At 39.1% G+C, this 18,088-nt stretch overlaps 1 protein-coding gene across 1 annotated transcript; it reads right to left on the bottom strand.

Moving 5' to 3' along the window:
* Window positions 1–2,904: 2,904 nt before the first annotated feature.
* On the bottom strand, window positions 2,905–3,873 carry LOC142441447 (olfactory receptor 5K1-like). The gene has a single exon (XM_075543427.1). It carries the CDS (start codon window positions 3,871–3,873, stop codon window positions 2,905–2,907), a length of 969 nt encoding a protein of 322 aa, XP_075399542.1.
* Window positions 3,874–18,088: the final 14,215 nt, after the last annotated feature.

Here is an 18,088-nt window from a genome sequence, read left to right as displayed (position 1 = left end):
AATGATCTATATGTGACCTCCTCCCTGGGGGGACAGACAACAGAAAAGTGGGTGAAGCAAGATGTCTAACAGGACAAGGTATGACAATATAATAATTTATAAATTATCAAGGCTTTAAAAGGGAGGGGGATTTGGGGAGGGAGGTGTAAAAATGAGGACCTGATGACAGAAGCTTAAGTGGAGAGCAAATATTTTGAGAATAATGAGGGCAATGAATGTACAAACGTGCTTTACACAGTTGATGTATGGACGGATGATGATAAGAGTTGTAAGAGCCCCTAATAAAATGATTTAAAAAGATATTGCTGCAAAATTGCACATACAACATAAGAAAAGTGTCACTTCTCTTTTGTGTACCTGTAAGTGTAATCCCTTTTCTTGTCCAAGTTGTGCAGATTTTACCTACATTAAATATTGCCTTTCTCATCAGTAAGCATGACATATTATTTAGAAATCTCTCTTCCTATTTCCTCGCTGTTAACCATCAAAGAATATTGCTTCTTTTATGCATGGACATTTATTTGTCTTTTCATAAAGATGAGGTTATACAATACTTGCGCTTTTGATTGAAATATTTCATACAAAATAACTCATTCAGATTTATGCATGCTATAGGACTTTTGAGGACCCATCATTATTCTTCGTTATGGTGTAGCATCTCCTAGACATTTTTCATAAGCCTTTTTTGCTTCAATGTATGACATACTTAAATCAACTAGAAATAAACATGTAGTTGTCCCTAGGAAATGTTATTGAATGCCCCAATATGCTAGACAGTATTATAAGCCCTCACAATATACAATCAGCTATGATAAGGTTGATCCTGATGAGAAGATACCATATTTACTCGTGTATAAGACAAGTTTTTCAGCATTTGTTTGTGCATTTTTGTGGTAAAGTTAGGTGTCCCAGCAGATACTTGGGTCTGCTGATACTCAAGTACATATGGTAACACATTGATTTTTTCCCAACAACTACAATGTACTATTTTCCCTTTTTATAGATGTTCTTTATACCTATGTGACTCTTTCTTAGACTTCCCAGTTTAATCTCTTGAGAGCTAATATTTGTATTATTGCCATCATCTCATTGTTTCTTGGTTCCCTTTCTAGTCAAATGCCAAACCAGTTTTCTAAAAGAAATCATATTACACTGCTATCAGGATGCTTTGTGGCTTTAAGAAGATTTCGATTCCTAATGTGTAGAAGGTTATGATTCTTGGTCAAGTAGAAGGTCAGCAAAACAGAGAAAGATGCTCAGTGAGATGGATTGTACACCATAGCTTCACCGGTGGGCTCAAACTCAGAGCTGTATTGAGAATTGCAGAGAACAGGGCAATGTTTCATTCTATTGTACACAGCTTTGTTAGGAGCCTAAGCCAACTTGACGGCACTGAACAACACCAATGTGACATATAACATCTCAGTAAATGGATTCACTTCCATCTATATTTCCTACATTTGTCAACTGCTTTCACCAATAGCTCTGTCAATTTTCTACATCTACTCTCACCTTCATCATTCCTTAACCCGGTTTTCACAAAAATTTTCATAAATATTGTCTATGCTCATGATTTTATTCCTCTTTTCTCAATTCAAATTTAAATGTTCAGTTTTTAAGCATCTTTCATGTCTGTTAATAGTTTATAGCTTAGTATCCCAGGCTACACTGTCCCCATTTTCTTAATTCCCAAACACATAACCAAGGCATCCTAAAAGATACCTGTATATAACCTACATTTATTTCACTCCCTCATACGCGAATGCCCAATTTCCATATTGATTTTAAGAACGTGGAGATCAAGAGTGACCTACATTTCTGTAAAAAGACAGGGAAAATAGTGTGGTAAAAGATGTCATTCATTCAGATTCATTGGGGATGCCTCCATGTAATAGGGACAGCTACTTAATTTTTTTTTCCAATTCTGGAAAGCATGAAAAACAATGTATACAAAACTCATCAGTAGGTAAATTATAGGAAAGGTCCAGTTTGGTCTCTACAAGAGGAAGGGTCCTCATTAAACTATTTTTCATATTATATATATTCAAGTGGTCAAAATATTATTTTAACTGTTATTTTACAGGTTTCACTATTTTCTGCAGGATGTATGCTGAACAGTATTTTCTGTGCTAATAACATATCAAAGATTTACATTAGAATTGGTTCAGGTAATTGATTTTTCTAATAACAAACAAAACAAGTAATTCTATCGAAGGGGGAAATCATTAAATTACTGCATACATTAAGCAATTGCATTGTTATACATCATGGACACCCAGCAAACTCTGTGAAAACATTCAAATCCATAGGACTTTCTATGTAAATAGCAATATTTTCAACAAATGATTGTTAAATTATCATACAACCAATCTATTTCAGACAAATTGAGAATAAAAATTATCAACACCAAATAAAGAGAGGTCCTTGATTGGAGAATATGCATTCTGTATAAATCTGTATTCAATCATAAATTCTTTGGAGAATAAAATTTAAATACACAATTTATTTCTGGTAGATGATGAGGCATACATAAGCAACATGAATAGTTGATATGAATGTGACAGTAAAATTATAGGGAATTCCACAAATTTGCTGACAATATAAATGAAGCCTGCCTGTCTACATGGGATTCATTGCTGGAATTTATTAAATAGGTTGAAATTTGTGGTTAATTCCACTGTGACAAACTCTATGACCTTAGGAGCAGTCATTTAATTCACTCATAAGAGACCCTCATGGTTCAGATTTTGAAATACAGTTCAGCACAATCCCTCTTCTCTGAACTCAAACATGCGTGTATCATTTGACTTAAAAGTAATCAGAATTTAGTTTTTAATATGTGATAAGCAAACTGGTCATTTTCCATTTTCTCAGAATCATTGACTTTGAAAAGTTTCCTTGAAATCAATTGGTCATACAGGATGGTATTTGTTTTAGAATGTTCTGAAGTTTTCCTTTCATGAGTTTTTTCATAGCATTTATTATTTCTTTATTCCTTAGACTATAAATAAAGGGGTTTAACAATGGAACTATTATTGTATAGAAAATAGCAACTGGTATTTCTTTATCTCCTTCTTTGCCTGAAGAGGGCCGAATATACATGAACAGAAGAGAGCCATAAAATATTGAGATAGAAAGGAAGTGAGATGCACATGTATATAAACCTTTGCCCTTTCCCTCTTCTGATTTCATATGGAAAATGGTGTAAAGTATGCAAAGATAAGAGATTAAGACTACGGTAATAGTGCAGACTTGAACTGATCCTGATAAAATAAATACCATCAGTTTATTGATATAAGGATCAATACAGGAGAGTCTGTATAAAGGAAGAATATCACAGAAAAAGTGATTGATTTGATGAGACCCACAGAAGACTAACCTAAATAAAAGTCCTATATGAACCATGGAATGCAGATTTCCATATATATAGGCTACTATGATCATCTGATAGCAAAGTTGCTTTGACATCATGGTGTGGTACTGCAGTGGTCTGCATATGGCCACGTAGCGGTCATAGGCCATTGCGGCCAGGAGAATGCAGTCTGCGGTTTCAGCCAGGCAGAGCAAATAAAACTGTACCATGCATTCATAGAGCGAAATCATTCTGTCCTCAGAAAAGAAGTTCTGTAACATCTTGGGGGTGATGGCAGAGGAGCAGCAGGAATCCATCAGAGCCAGGTTTCCCAGGAAGATGTACATGGGTGTTTGTAGACGGCGCTCCGTGGAAATCAACACCATCAACCCCAGATTGCCCACCATGGTGATCAGATAGATGACAAAGAACACCGCAAACAGCAGGGTCTTCAGATCTGGGTGGTCCATAAATCCTGTGAGGATGAAGTTCATTGTCAAGGAGTGATTGTTCTGGATCATCTCTTCTTCTGTGGTGAAATAAAAAATAGGGAGATAAGATTCTATTTTAGAGTGTGTCTCATTAACCTTTTGAGTATCTTTTCTGCAACACAGAGTACAGCCATGTCTTTGTACTTTCTTTGTTGTCTTTAGAACAAGCATACATACTTCTAAGGAAAATTAGTGTTCCTAAAGCATCATCTTAGAATAATAAATGGCCCTGAGCCACATGCGGCCTGCTGAGAACATTTATCCGGGCTGCTGGGTGTTTTTGCCCCATTTGTTTTCTAATTCAAAATAAGATATGTGCTGTGTGCATAGGTATTTGTTCATAGTTCTTTTTTTTAACTATAGTCTGGCCCTCCAACGAGTCTGAGGGACAGTGAACTGACCCCCTGCTTAAAAGGTGTGAGGCCCCTAGATGACCTCCAGAACGATAGCTCAGGATTCACAAGAATATTTTGATATTTCCAGGGGAATATTGGAAATGAAAAGGATTGTTTTATGAATTTTAGAGAGTTAACAAGTACAGTGAATGAAACCCTTAAATTTAGTGTTCTTAGATCCTTCTTTGTCAGCCTTTGTATTGATGCTCTTTAACATACACTTAAAACCACTTTATGCATTCCCCCCCAACTGAATAAACATTTTTGTATACCATTGCAGTGAGTGAATGTTTTAATGGACTAAATCAAAAAATAATTTTATTGGGGACTTGGACAATTGTTATCACAATCCATACACACATCCCTTGTGTCAAGCACATTTGTATATTTGTTGCCATCATCATTCTCAAAACATTCACTTTTGACTTGAGCCCCTGGTATCAGCTCCTAATTTCCCCCCTACCTTCCTCCCTTCTATCTGAAAATCTATAAATCATTATTTTTTCATGTCTTACACTGACTGATGTCTCCTCTTATCCACTTCGCTGTTTACAATTCCCCAGGGAAGAGGTTATATGTAGATCCTTGTAATCGGTTCCCCTTTCTACCCCACTTTCCCTCTACCCTCCCAGTATCGCCACTCTCACCACTAGTCCTGAAGGGGTTATCTGTCCTGGATTCCCCATGTATCCAGTCCCTATCTGAATGTACTAAATTTATAATTCACCCATTATGCTATGACAGAGCATTTTTTCTGAGATAAGTTGTAAATATATATTATATTTTTCCTTTATCAGAATACTTTGTATTTCTAACTCGTGTCTTTTATTCTTTTAATTGTGAGATTTGGTTATAGTATTCTAAAAACCATGACCATATTGTAAGATTTGAGAAACATCCATTTGTATCCTCTCCAGTTTGTTCCATAGTCTCCTACCATTCAGCAGATAGAAAACATTTACTGTCTGATCACACAGTCAAGCTAACTTTCTCCCTATTTACATTTGTTGGTGTTCAGTGGTCATCAGTTCATATTTCAGGAAGAAAAGCTTTGCTACTCTGAAGACCTCCGCATTTCTTGTTTATCGTGTGTATAGTTTAGGATGGTACTTACAGTTTTCCGTCCCATATGCAGCAAGAGCTCTTCTGCCTTTAGCTTTTATCCCATTTTCAGCTCTCTATCCCCCATCTCAGTGCCACACCCTCATTTTCATAAGCGCTGACTGCCCTTTCTATGGACTTACTGAGTTGAGTCAAAGCTGACTCATGGCTATGCTATGGGAGGGAGTAGAACTGTCCCACTGAGTGTCCAAGACTGTACGACTTCACGTCAACAAACTGTCTTACCTTTCTCCCTAGGAGCAGTCGTGGCTTGGATTTTCCCACTTTTTAGTTTAGATGTCCAATGTATACCTACTGCTCAATTGTCATGCTATTATCTCTTAGAAATAATTGTTTTTGATATAGGTATTTGGAAATTTGGCCAAACATTCTTTCAACTTTTCATTTGAGGTGTAATTTGCACTTAATGAATATTATTTAATAGAGTTTCAATTCGATAACCAAGACTACGCTGACCTCCACTTCCTGAGTCTTAAGGATGTGTTATATATTAAACATAATCTAGAATTTCTAGTATTTAATATTTTATATGTACACATACAATTTCTTTACTGATTTTAAGCATTTGAGGTTATTTGTGGCTCAGATTTCTATTCAGGGAACTTTAAAATGCTAAAGTAAGAAGGCAGAATTGCTTTGAATCTTGACTCTGTCCTGATCACCTGGAACAAACCTTTTTTTGTGCTTTAACTATGAAAGTAAGTGATGTCTTTGACATCTGTAGAGGAAATAATTATGAACTTTGAAGAAGAGCCTACAAAGTAAACTAGGAAAGGTCTTTAAAAAAATCAGTTCTTTTAAAATTATTTGATTATACTTAAAAATGCAAAAGTATATTCAACACAACACTTGTCAATCTAAGTTCAAGCTTACAATTTAATGATATTAACTATATTAATAATGTTGTGAAATATTTCTATTATATTTGCTTCCTTGAAAATTATCAGATTTTCTGTATTACAGGACAATAGCTGTGAAATAATACATTAAGGGAAGCTTGTCTTTATATTTTAATTTTCTAAACTTTAAAAAGGGAAAAGAATTAATATTTTGAGAATTTTAAAACAAATTTTGTTTTGCCTAAAAAGGTTATATCTCTCATTTTCTATTCATAGCAGTAACACATCATAGTCATGTAAATTCTATGGTTACAATGGATTTAATTTTTTATAATATTAAAAGTAATTTTTTGGTAAGCATCAAAGCAAAGAAACTGACTAAATGTTTTACCACCATGTCTAAAGTGTTAAATGTAAACCATTGAATTAAACAACTGAATTAGATATAACTTTAAATTAATATACCTGAATTATTTAATAGAATTATTTTGTATTTCTACCTGTATATTTTCTAACTCTACCTTATATAGAAAGTCTGAAAAAATTATAATAGTGTATCTCATCCTAGCTCCCCAAGTTTTCAAGTTACATAGATGCTAAGAAATAACTAATAAATTGAAATCTAAGAACAGCATAATAATAAATTCTGAAATATAAAATATTTATGAAAGTCAATAATAAAAAGTCAATGAGAATAATTCCCTTACCGGATTATCTCTATGATGTGTTTGTAATAGATTGTTACTTGCCTTATACTGTTAGAACTAATCAAAGTTCTGCATATAAATTTTGGTCTCTAAAACATTTGGGATTAAACGAACAAACATCAAAGTGACTACTAATAAGTCAATGACTGTAATTATAGTGCAAACTTCATTTTACATCCAAACCTAAGGGACTTACTTGAACTTACAGCAATGCATTTCTGTGGGGAGAGTCAGTCTTCAGGACACCAAAAATGTGTGACATTAATTAAAGATGCTTTGTGAGTCACTTTGGTTAAAGAAAATGACCCTCACTGAAACCTGTAGTTAGTGTCATGGGGCTGATTCTTGTCTTAAGAAGCACTCTAACACAATCCTTAACACATGGAATTAAGAGGGAGGAACTTTTTCTCATTTGTTCATTATTATAGACTGAACACCTTGATTATGTCTGGCCTTTGGAGTGCCCAATTAATGTTTGTTGAATGAATAATTTTTAAGAAGCCTGACAATCCCATTCTCATGAATGTTTAATAGTCTGCACTATTTACCAAACCAAATCCCTTTTCTATGTTTTAATGGTTCAGATACTACACACTCCACTTGTGTCTAGTCTCCCTTGCTTTCTTCCTCTCAGTTGAGGCCAGTATGCCATGAACATCACCTCACTGCCCTTCTGTGCACTCAGGTGAACATTAGCTCAATGAATTTGTTTGTGATGTTTGCTTAACTAAAACACTTTCTTATTACTCTTTGCATTCTATTCCTGCCCCACTTTGAGCTCATTCTTATGTCTCTATGGGGACTTTCCCAGGTCCTTTATAGTAAATTGATCTTTCCTTGTTCTGACCTACATGTGAGTTAGTTGCCATCATAATGTATTTGACAATAAGTTTATTAAGTCCAACTTATATAAATGTTCCACTATATAAAATACTATGTATTATAAAATATTAAAATAGAAATTCAATAAAGAATGAGATTAAGTAAAAGGAATGATTCTAAAATGTTTTCATGTATTGATGATAGAGCATTGTTGCTCAATAATACTACTATTAAAATAATAGTAACATTTGTTAGATTCATATAAAAATGTATACATACCAACCAAATCTAACTCAAACCTACAGCCATTGAGTCACTCCTGACACAAACAACCCTAAAGGACAGAATAGAATTTCCCCCTTCGAGTCTCTATAATTACATGTTAGGGGGTCTCATCTCTCTCTCAAGGAGCAGTTAGTCTGTTCCAAACACTGACCTTACCATTAGCAGCCCAATTTGTCACCCACTGTGCCACTTGTGAAGTTAAGTGTAGCATATTATCTTTGAAATCTTTGATACAGTAATTCGAGGTCCGGCTTGAAAGTATTTCCTAAGTTTCTCAATGTCCTAAATAGCTGAGGGTTACCCAATACAGACATGGCTGTTCAAACGGGAGAATAATACAAGCGGCAAATTCATTCCAGAAGAGGAAAGGGCTCTTTAGGGAATTCAAACCAGGCACAAGCAGGCCTGAGCTTTGGGTCCTGGATCTTAGACATATCTGAAGGGGGGAGGAAATGTAGAGTTTATGGAAAGCCTCCAATGGAGAATGACAACACACCCGCCTGTGGTTTTGAGAAAATAACTTGATGCCTACAGTAGATACTTATTATTAGTTACTCAAAAGGAACTCCCTGGCACATAATGAACTTTTAGTAGAGAAAGAGCTCCTAATCCTGGGACAGTGAATGAACATAAAAGCATAACTCCACTTTATGACTGAAATTTGTCAAACTAACCAAGTGCAAGGTGGCTTTCAAAACACTCATGAACATTAATGGAATTGAAAGATAATTGAGCGCTTGCAAGAACCTTTTAAGACCCCTTCATGTAAGCCCAGACAGAGACAGGAACAATCCATTATAAGACAAAAGTGGTAGATCCAGGATGAGGCAGGAATAGGGTCAGAGGACAGACAGAGTAAACTGCACACACAGGTGACTCAGAATTCATGTCACGCATCACTGTTGCACTTACATCTAACCTTCCACTCATAATTCTGGCCTCACCAGTTGATAGAATATAAAATGCCAACTTGGTTCTTGAATGATCAGTTTAATAAGCTGGTATAAACTAAAATGGGTTGTTGTTGAGCTATCATACACCCAAGTCGTGGTTTTTTAAGTAATCAGAAAAGGGAAATTCACACTGTGAAAATAACTAATCATCAGTATCTGTTTTTTGGAAAGAGAAGTGGTCCAAGATAAGAATATATAGATTTAGAGAAGAGGATGGTTTGGTGTTGAATATTGATATCCATAAAGAAGTATTAAAATGTCTCTGGAAAAAAGTTTATTAATGAATCTACTGGAGTAGATATAATGTATGGGAAAATTACATCATATATTATATTAGAGCTGAGAATATGTACCATTGGGGTGACATTAAACAACCACAATAGACAAAACTCTTTAACTCGGATCCTCCAGCTAAGATTATAGATCAGATCATCCAGCTTTGTCCTGTGCTGTTCCATTGCTGGATAAGGGGCATATGAACAATTGGACATATGGTGGCTGGGATTAAGGCTATGTCTGTAAACAAGGCGCCTACTTTCCAAAGTTACCGGAATCACCTTCACTCAAAAATATCCAACTTGCCAGTGAAGACATCAATGTGGAATTCCTTTTTTTTTTTTAAATCCTTTTATTGAGGGCTCGTAAAACTCATATCACAACCCATACATCCATCCATTTTGTGAAGCATTTTTGTACATTTGCTTCCATCATCATTCTCAAAATATTTGCTTTCTACTGAGCCCTTGATATCAGCGCCTCATTTTCGCCCCTCCATGCCTGCTTCAACTCCCTCACGAACCCTTGACAATATATAAATTATTATTATTTTGTCATATCCTACACTGTGAGACATCTCCCTTCAACCACTTTTCTGTAGTCCATCCCCCAGGGAGGGGTTATATGTAGATCCTTATAATCGGGTCCCCCTTTCTACCCCACCTTCCCTCTACCCTCCGCTATTGCCACTCTCACCACTGGTCCTGAAGAGATCATTTGTCCTGGATTTCCCGAGGTTCCGTTTCCCACCTGCACCAGTGTACATCCTCTGGTCTATCCATATTTGAAAGGCAGAATTGGGATCATAATAGTGGAGGGGAGGAAGCATTTAAGAACTAGAGGGAAATTGTTTATTTCATCCTGAAACCCTGCACTCTGAGTGACTCCTCTCCTCCCGGCGACCCTTCTGTAAGGGGATCTCCAGTTAGCTACAGATGGGCTTTGGGTCTCCACTCTGCACTCCCCCTTATTTACAATGATAGGATTTTTTTCTTTGATGCCTCATACCTGATCCCTTTGACACCCCATGGTAACTCAGGCCGGTGTGCTTCTTCCATGTGGGCTTTGTTTTTTCTGAGATAGATAGACTTTTATTTACCTTCAAGCCTTTAAGACCCCAGATAGCCGGGCACCATCAGCTTTCTTCACAACATTTGCTTATGCACACATGTGTCTTCAGTGATCACATTTGGAAGGTAGGCACACAGTGATATGATTTTTTGTTCTTTGATACCTGATACCTGGTCCCTTCTACACCTCGTGGCTACACAGGCTGGGGTGCTTCTTCCATGTGGGCTTTGTTGCTTCTGAGCTACATGACTGCTTGTTTACATTTAAGCCTTTGAGACCCCAGATGCTATATCTTTTTTATAGCAGGCACCATCAGCCTTTCTTTACCACATTTGGTTATGCAAACATTTGTATTCAGCGTTCATGTTGGGAAGGTGTGCATCATGGAATGCCAATTTAATAGAACAAAGTGTTCTTGCATTGCCTAAGTACTTGAATGGAGGTCCTATGTCCATCTCTTGCCTTAATACTAAACTTATAAATTTATGTACATAGATATATTTCCCCACCCTCTTATATAAATATATTTGCATACTTTATATGTCTGTATTTAGACCTCTATAAATGCCCTTTGCCTCCTACCTCTTTCCTCTAGTTGCTTTTACTTTCCTCTTGTCTCACTACCATGCTCAGACTTCATTGGGTTTCAGTAATTACTCTCGGTTACCTTGCCCTTGCTGAATCCGTACCAGGCCTCACACACCCTCCTTGCCACTAATTTTTGGTTCACTTGTTGCTCCCTCACGCCTGGGTTGGTCAACACCACCTCCTTTCCCCTGCCTCCTCCTCTACCATGTCGCCCCACCCACCACCCCTGCAATGTGAAATTCTTAATATGACAACATGCCCCAAGCAGAGCAATCAGGTACTTGGTGACAAGCACCCTTTTTAACTTGAAAACAAGTTAAGCTTTTTAACTTGAAAACAAGTAAAAATCCCATTTTAACTTGAAAACAGAAGAAATTCACCTTGACTGTAATTGCTACATAATACAAGTATGAACTACCTTGTCTTGTAAACAAGATCTCAGGCATAAGCATAGGCTGAAGGCTGTTAGGGTGGTGGTGTATGACACTGTAGCAGATCAAAACCCTACTTCATCACAAAGCAGGTATGGCATTTCACAATTAGTGTATGAGTGGTCTTATATTTCACATTATCCAAAAATGGATGACTTAATACATTGATAGAATGGCCTTATAAAAATGAAATTAAGGAATAATCTTGGAGCCAATACAATATGAGTATACATCATAAATCCATGACTATTATATAATTCAATGTGTTCAATAGTGTGCTTATTTGGGGCATATTTACTGAATCCTAGAACTTCTTAAGTAACCTATTCAGGGAAATGTGCACTTATTAACAAGAAATCTGCGCAGTAGGGATTCAGTCGTCCTGGATCTCAGAGTAAAAATGCTCTTATTATAAAGCATAGAATCTTATATTTAAATCTATGTCTGCCACTCATTTATTTAGAGTGTCTTGCACTGAGTGACCAGAGGCAAGGAAGAAGTTATAAGACTCACAGGTGACTTTGATCACAAAGGATAGGTATGGCTCTGGGAAAAATATATTTAGGATTCAGATGATCCATCAGACATCTCAGGACGCTGCTGTATAGTTTGACAATAAAGGGTAGGTGATAAGAACCAGGACTTGAAAATGGCGTCTTCACCAAGGATATAGAACCTTAGGGATCTGACTTCTTTTTTTTTTTTTTTTCTTTTTCTTCTTTTACATTTTATTAGGGACTCCAACAACTCTTACCACAATCCATACATATACATACATCAATTGTACAAAGCACACCCATACACTCCCTGTCCCAATCACTCTCAAGGCATTTGCTCTTCACCTAAGCCCCTTGCATCAGGTCCTCCTTTTTTTCCCCCCCTCCCTCCCTTTTCCCCCCTCCCTCATATGCCCTTGGTAATTTATACCTCGTTATTTTGTCATATCTTGCCCTATTCGGGGTCTCCCTTCCCCCCTTCTCTGCTGTCCCTCTCCCAGGGAAGAGGTCACATGTGGCTCCTTGTAATCAGTTCCCCCTTTCCAACCCACTCACCCTCCACTCTCCCAGCATCGTCCCTCACGCCCTTGGTCCTGGAGGTATCATCCACCCTGGATTCCCTGTATCTCCAACCCTCCTATGTACCAGTGTACAGCCTCTGTCCTATCCAACCCTGCAAGGTAGAATTCGGATCATGGTAGTTGGGGGGAGGAAGCATCCAGGATCTGGGGGAAAGCTGTGTTCTTCATCGATACTACCTCACACCCTAATTAACCCATCTCCTCTCCTAAGCCCCTCTGTGAGGGGATCTCCATTGGCTGACACTTGGGCCTTGGGTCTCCACTCTGCACTTCCCCCTTCATTTAATATAATATATATATACACATACATATATACATATACACATAAATACACATAAATACACACACTTATATCTTTTTTTTTTTTTTTTTGCATGATGCCTTATATCTGGTCCCTTGGGCACCTCGTGATCGCACTGGCCGGTGTGCTTCTTCCATATGGGCTTATTTGTTTCTGAGCGAGATGGCCGCTTGTTCACCTTCAAGCCTTTAAGTCCCCAGACACTATCTCTTTTGATAGCCGGGCACCATCAGCTTTCTTCACCACATTCGCTTATGCACCCATTTGTCTTCAGCGATCCTATCATGGAGGTGTGCAGTCAATGATATGATTTTTTGTTCTTTGATGCCTGGTAACTGATCCCTTTGGGACCACTCGATCACACAGGCTGGTGTGTTCTTCCATGTGGACTTTGTTGCTTCTGAGCTAGATGGCCGCTTGTTTATCTTCAAGCCTTTAAGACCCCAGTCACTATCTCTTTTGATAGCCGGGCCCCATCAGCTTTCTTCACCACATTTACTTGTTCACCCATGTTGGCTCCAGCTGTTGTGTCGGGAGAGTGAGCATCATAGAGTTCCAATTTAATAAAAGAAGGTATTCATGCATAGAGGGAGTGTTTGAGTAGAGGCCCAAGGTCCTTCTGCCACCTTAATACTTGACCTATAGATATAGACACAAAAATCTATTTCCCCAACCTCCTATATATATTTGCATGTACATGTCGTTGTCTAGACCTCCATGAATGCCCTTTGACTTCTAGCTCTTTCCTCCATCTCCCTTGACCTTCCTCCTGCCCTACTACCATGCTTCATTGCCACCTGGGCTAGAGTATACCTCTTCTCTAAGCAACCTTACCCTTGATCATTTCCCACCAGGCCTGCCACTCCCCCTTCTCTACCCTTTGGGGTCCCATGTTTTTCACTTGTCCCTGGGTTTGTTAACACCACTTCCTTACCCCCCCCTACCCCCCACCCCAAGTCCCCCCGGAACTGTCGGTCCCGTTGTTTTTCCTCCAGATAGTTCATCCAGCCTGTCCTATTCAGACAGACCTGTGGAGTCACTAACATGCACGAAAACTAGACAGAGGAACACAAAGCAACAGTATATAACCAGACAACAAAACAACCAAAACAAACCACTGAAAAAGAACAGAACAAAACAGTTCGCAAGAGAAAAGCTTGTAGTTAGTTCAGGGATCTTTGCTGGCCCTTAGGAGCGTTTTCCAGTCCAGTCTGTTGGGGCACCACGCCCTGGCCCCAAAGTCCACTTTCAGCATTCCCTGGGGACCTTGCCACTCCATTCCCTTGCTGTTCCGCTGCACTCCCCCAGTGCATTGCCTCGGTGTGGTGGGATCAGGTCAGGTGCAATTCCCACACTGTGTCTCCGGTTCTGTCCCCTGTATCGCCCTTAGTCACTGAGGGGCATCATGTCTCATAGTAGGGCCAGCCATGTTGTTCTCTCTGTGGACTGGCTGCTCTACTCAGGAACATTATCCTCACGGCCTGGTGGGCCAGGCTGTGCTCCACTCTCTCCTCCTGCCCCTTCATCTGCTCCCGTGTGCTCTGATCAAATATGTCCATCTCCCATAGCTGCAGGGTCAATGTCGTCCTTTGGAACAAGTTCTTTTCGGGGGAGGGGCAGGAATCCACTTAATTTATGGTGCTGGGGCCTGCCTCCCAGACCTCTCCACCGGTTCCGTCCTCCACGCCGGGATAATGCATTCACACCTTGCGACACTGGGTTGAAGTCTGGTCCCACTTTCCCTGTGGAGATATAAACAATACCCTCCCCTTGGGTGGATTAATGCCCCATTTCTGTCATGCTGATTGTACTTACCTCAGGGGACTCATGTTGTACCTGTCCCTTTGGGACTGGCTTACCTCGCTTAGCATAATTCCTTCCAGCTCTTCCCATGAAATAACGTGTTTCATGTGCTCATCGGTGCTTTTCAGTGCTGCATAATACTCCATTGTGTGTATGTGCCAAAGTTTGCTAATCCACTCGTCTATCGATGGAAACTTAGGCTGTTTCCAAGTCTTTGCTATTGTGAATTGTGCCGCAATAAACATTGGAGCGCATATGACTGGTCGTGTTTTATTTGCTGCTTCAACCGGGTATATGCCCAGTAGAGGGATGGCTGGGTCGTAAGGTAGATCAATTTCCATTTTCTTTAGGTATCGCCAGATTGCTTTCCACAGTGTCTGTACAAATCTGCACGACCACCAGCAGTGGAGGAGGGTTCCTATTTCACCACAGCCCCTCCAACACTTGTTGCTCTCTGATTTACTGATCTGGGCTAGCCTCAGGGGTGTTAGGTGGTATCTCATGGTTGTTTTGATTTGCATTTCTCTTATGGCAAGGGACTTCGAGCACTTTCTCATATATTTATTGGCCATATTGATCTCCTCTCTAGTGAAAGTTCTTCTCATTTCTTTTGCCCACTTCCTTAGGGGGTTAACTGTTTTCCTCTTTTTACAGGTCATGATGGTGTTGTAGATTTTAGTAATGAGCCCTTTGTCTGACGTGTCATTACTAAAAATCTTCTCCCAGTCTGTGGGTTGCCTTGTCACCCTCTTGGCAAAGTCTTTCGAGGTGCACAGGTGTTTTATTCTTATTAGATCCCATTTGTCGATTTCCAGATCACCTGTGTGTGTCCCCTTCCCTGTTGCAGTGAGCCTATGTGCTCCCTGGGCCAGTGCTCTGAGATTAGTCCCGATTCCTTCCTTAATGGTCCTGATGGTTTGGGGTTTGACTTCTAGATCTGTGATCCACCTTGAGTGTATTCTTGTGCATGGGGTGAGGTAGACGTCTTGTTTCAACTTTCTACATGTGGATATCCATTGTTTCCAGCACCACTTATTAAAGAGGGCATCTGCTTCCCACTTGACGTTTTTGGGACCCTTGTCGAAGATCAGTTGTCTATATGCTGATGATTTTACTCCTGGGCTTTCTATTCTTTTCCACTGGTCTGAGTGTCTATCATTGTGCCAGTACCATGCTGTTTTGACCACTGTAGCTGTGTAGTAGGCATTAAAATCAGGCAGGGCGAGTCCTCCAATTGTGTCCTTCTTCTTGAGGAGTTCTCTGCTAATTCTGGGTTTCTTCCCTCTCCATATGAAGTTGGTGGTCAGTTTTTCCAATTCTTTGAAGAAGGTTGATGGTAATTGGATTGGTATAGCATTGAACTTGTAGAGTGCTTTAGGAAGAACTGTCATCTTTACTATGTTCAGCCTACCTAACCATGAGCAGGGGAGCTTCATCCATTTGTGAAGGTCACTTTTGGTTTCCTGTAATAGGGTTTTATAATTATGCTTATATAGGTCTTTAGTATTTTTTGTTAAGTATATTCCTAGGTATTTCAGTTTGTTCTTGGCTACTGTGAAGGGTACTTCCCTCTTAATCGCCTCTTCCATGGCCCTGTCCGATGTGTATAGAAACCCTACCGACTTCTGTTTATTGATCTTGTATCCTGCTACCCTTCCGTATTCCTCTATTGCTGTAAGTATTCCAACTGTGGAGTTTTGGGGGTCTTCAATGTATAGGATCATGTCATCTGCAAATAACGATAGTTTCACCTCCTCCTCTCCCAACTGGATCCCTTTGATGTCCTTCCGCTGTCTTATGTTGTTAGCCAGAACCTCCAAAACGATATTGAATAGAAGAGGGGACAGGGGGCATCCTTGTCTTGTACCCTTTTTCAGTGGTATTGTTCTTGTCTTTTCTCCATTGACTATGATGTTGGCTGTTGGTCTTTCATAGATAGCTTGTATGAGCTTGAGGAACTTACCTTCCAATCCTATCTTCATGAGTGTTTTGATTAGGAATGGATGCTGGATGTTGTCAAATGCTTTTTCTGCATCTATGGATATTATCATATGGTTTTTATCCTTTTTCTTCTCAATGTGGTGTATGATATTGATGGATTTTCGGGTGTTAAACCATCCCTGCATCGCTGGGATGAATCCTACTTGGTCGTGGTGAATGATATGTTTGATGTTCCTTTGTATTCTATTGGCCAATATTTTGTTAAGGATTTTTGCATCTATGTTCATTAGAGATATTGGTCTATAATTCTCTACACTTGTGGGGTCTTTTCCCTGTTTGGGTATCAAAGTAATGCTGGCTTCGTAAAATGAGTTTGGGAGCTTGCCGTTCTTTTCTATGTTCTGGAATACTTTGTGGAGGATCGGTGTCAGCTCTTCCCTAAATGTTTGGTAAAATTCTGCTGTGTAGCCATCTGGCCCCGGGGCCTTTTTCCTTGGTAGGTTTTTGATGACACTCTCTATTTCTTCCTTCGCTATGGGTTTGTTGAGGTTCTTGATCTCTGTCTCAGATAATCTAGGGATAGATTGTTTTTCTAAATATTTATCCATGTCTTCCAGGTTTCTGAATTCATTAGAATACAAACCTTCATAGTACTTTGTGATTATCCTTTTTATCTCATTGGGGTCTGTTGTTATTGCCCCCGATTCATCTCTTATCCTGGCTATTGATGATTGTTCCTTTCTATCTTTGGTAAGCTTTGCCAGGGGAGTGTCAATTTTATTAATTCGTTCATAAAACCAGCTTCTAGTTGCGTTAATCGTTTGCATTGTTCTTTTGTCTTCCCATTGGTTTAACTCCGCCCTGATTTTTATTATTTCTTTTCTCTTGCTATTGGAGGGGTAGTTCTGTTGACTCTGTTCTAGTTGTTGGAGGTTTTGTGTTAACATATCTGTCATACGCCTTTCTTCTTTTTTCATGTATGCATTCAGTGATATCAAGCTACCTCTGATGACTGCCTTTGCAGTGTCCCATAAGTTTTGATATGTTGTATGCTCGTTCTCATTAGTTTCTAGAAATTTCCTGATATCCTCTCTGATCTGGACCTTAACCCATTCATGTCGCAGGAGATCGTTGTTTATTCTCCAATTGGTGACCCTTGCTTTTCTGGGTGCCCTCCTATTAATCTCCAGCTTTATGGCATGGTGGTCTGAGAAAGACGTCTGGATAATATCTATGTGTTTGAATTTACTCAGGCTGGCCTTGTGCCCCAGCATGTGATCTATTCTTGAGAAAGATCCGTGTGGATTGGAGAAGAATGTGAAACCTTTTGCTTTTGGATGAAAGGCTCTATAGATGTCTATCAGGCCCTGTTGCCTAATTACATTGTTTAGCTCTCTGGCCTCTTTGCTGAGCTTCTTTCCCTGTGACCTGTCTTTCTCTGATAGTGGAGTGTTGAAGTCCCCCACTATTATTGTTGTTTCCGTGATTTCTTCTGTCATTTTTTTAATAGTTTGTTTGACGAAATTTGCCGCACCATTATTAGGTGCGTAAATATTCAGTATGCTTATTGCTTCCTGGTTTACTGAGCCTTTGAGCATTATGTAATGTCCCTCTTTGTCTCTTTTTATGTTTT

Source organism: Tenrec ecaudatus, chromosome 2 (genome assembly GCF_050624435.1).
Source record: "Tenrec ecaudatus isolate mTenEca1 chromosome 2, mTenEca1.hap1, whole genome shotgun sequence".
NCBI classification, from domain to species: domain Eukaryota; kingdom Metazoa; phylum Chordata; class Mammalia; order Afrosoricida; family Tenrecidae; genus Tenrec; species Tenrec ecaudatus.
Note: the sequence above shows the minus strand (reverse complement) of the source record. Positions and strands in the feature narration are given on the sequence as shown.

What these genes read in the sequence shown, in the direction of transcription:
- LOC142441447 (XM_075543427.1), bottom strand. Translation starts at nt 3,873, where the DNA reads ATGATCCAGAACAATCACTCCTTGACAATGAACTTCATCCTCACAGGA.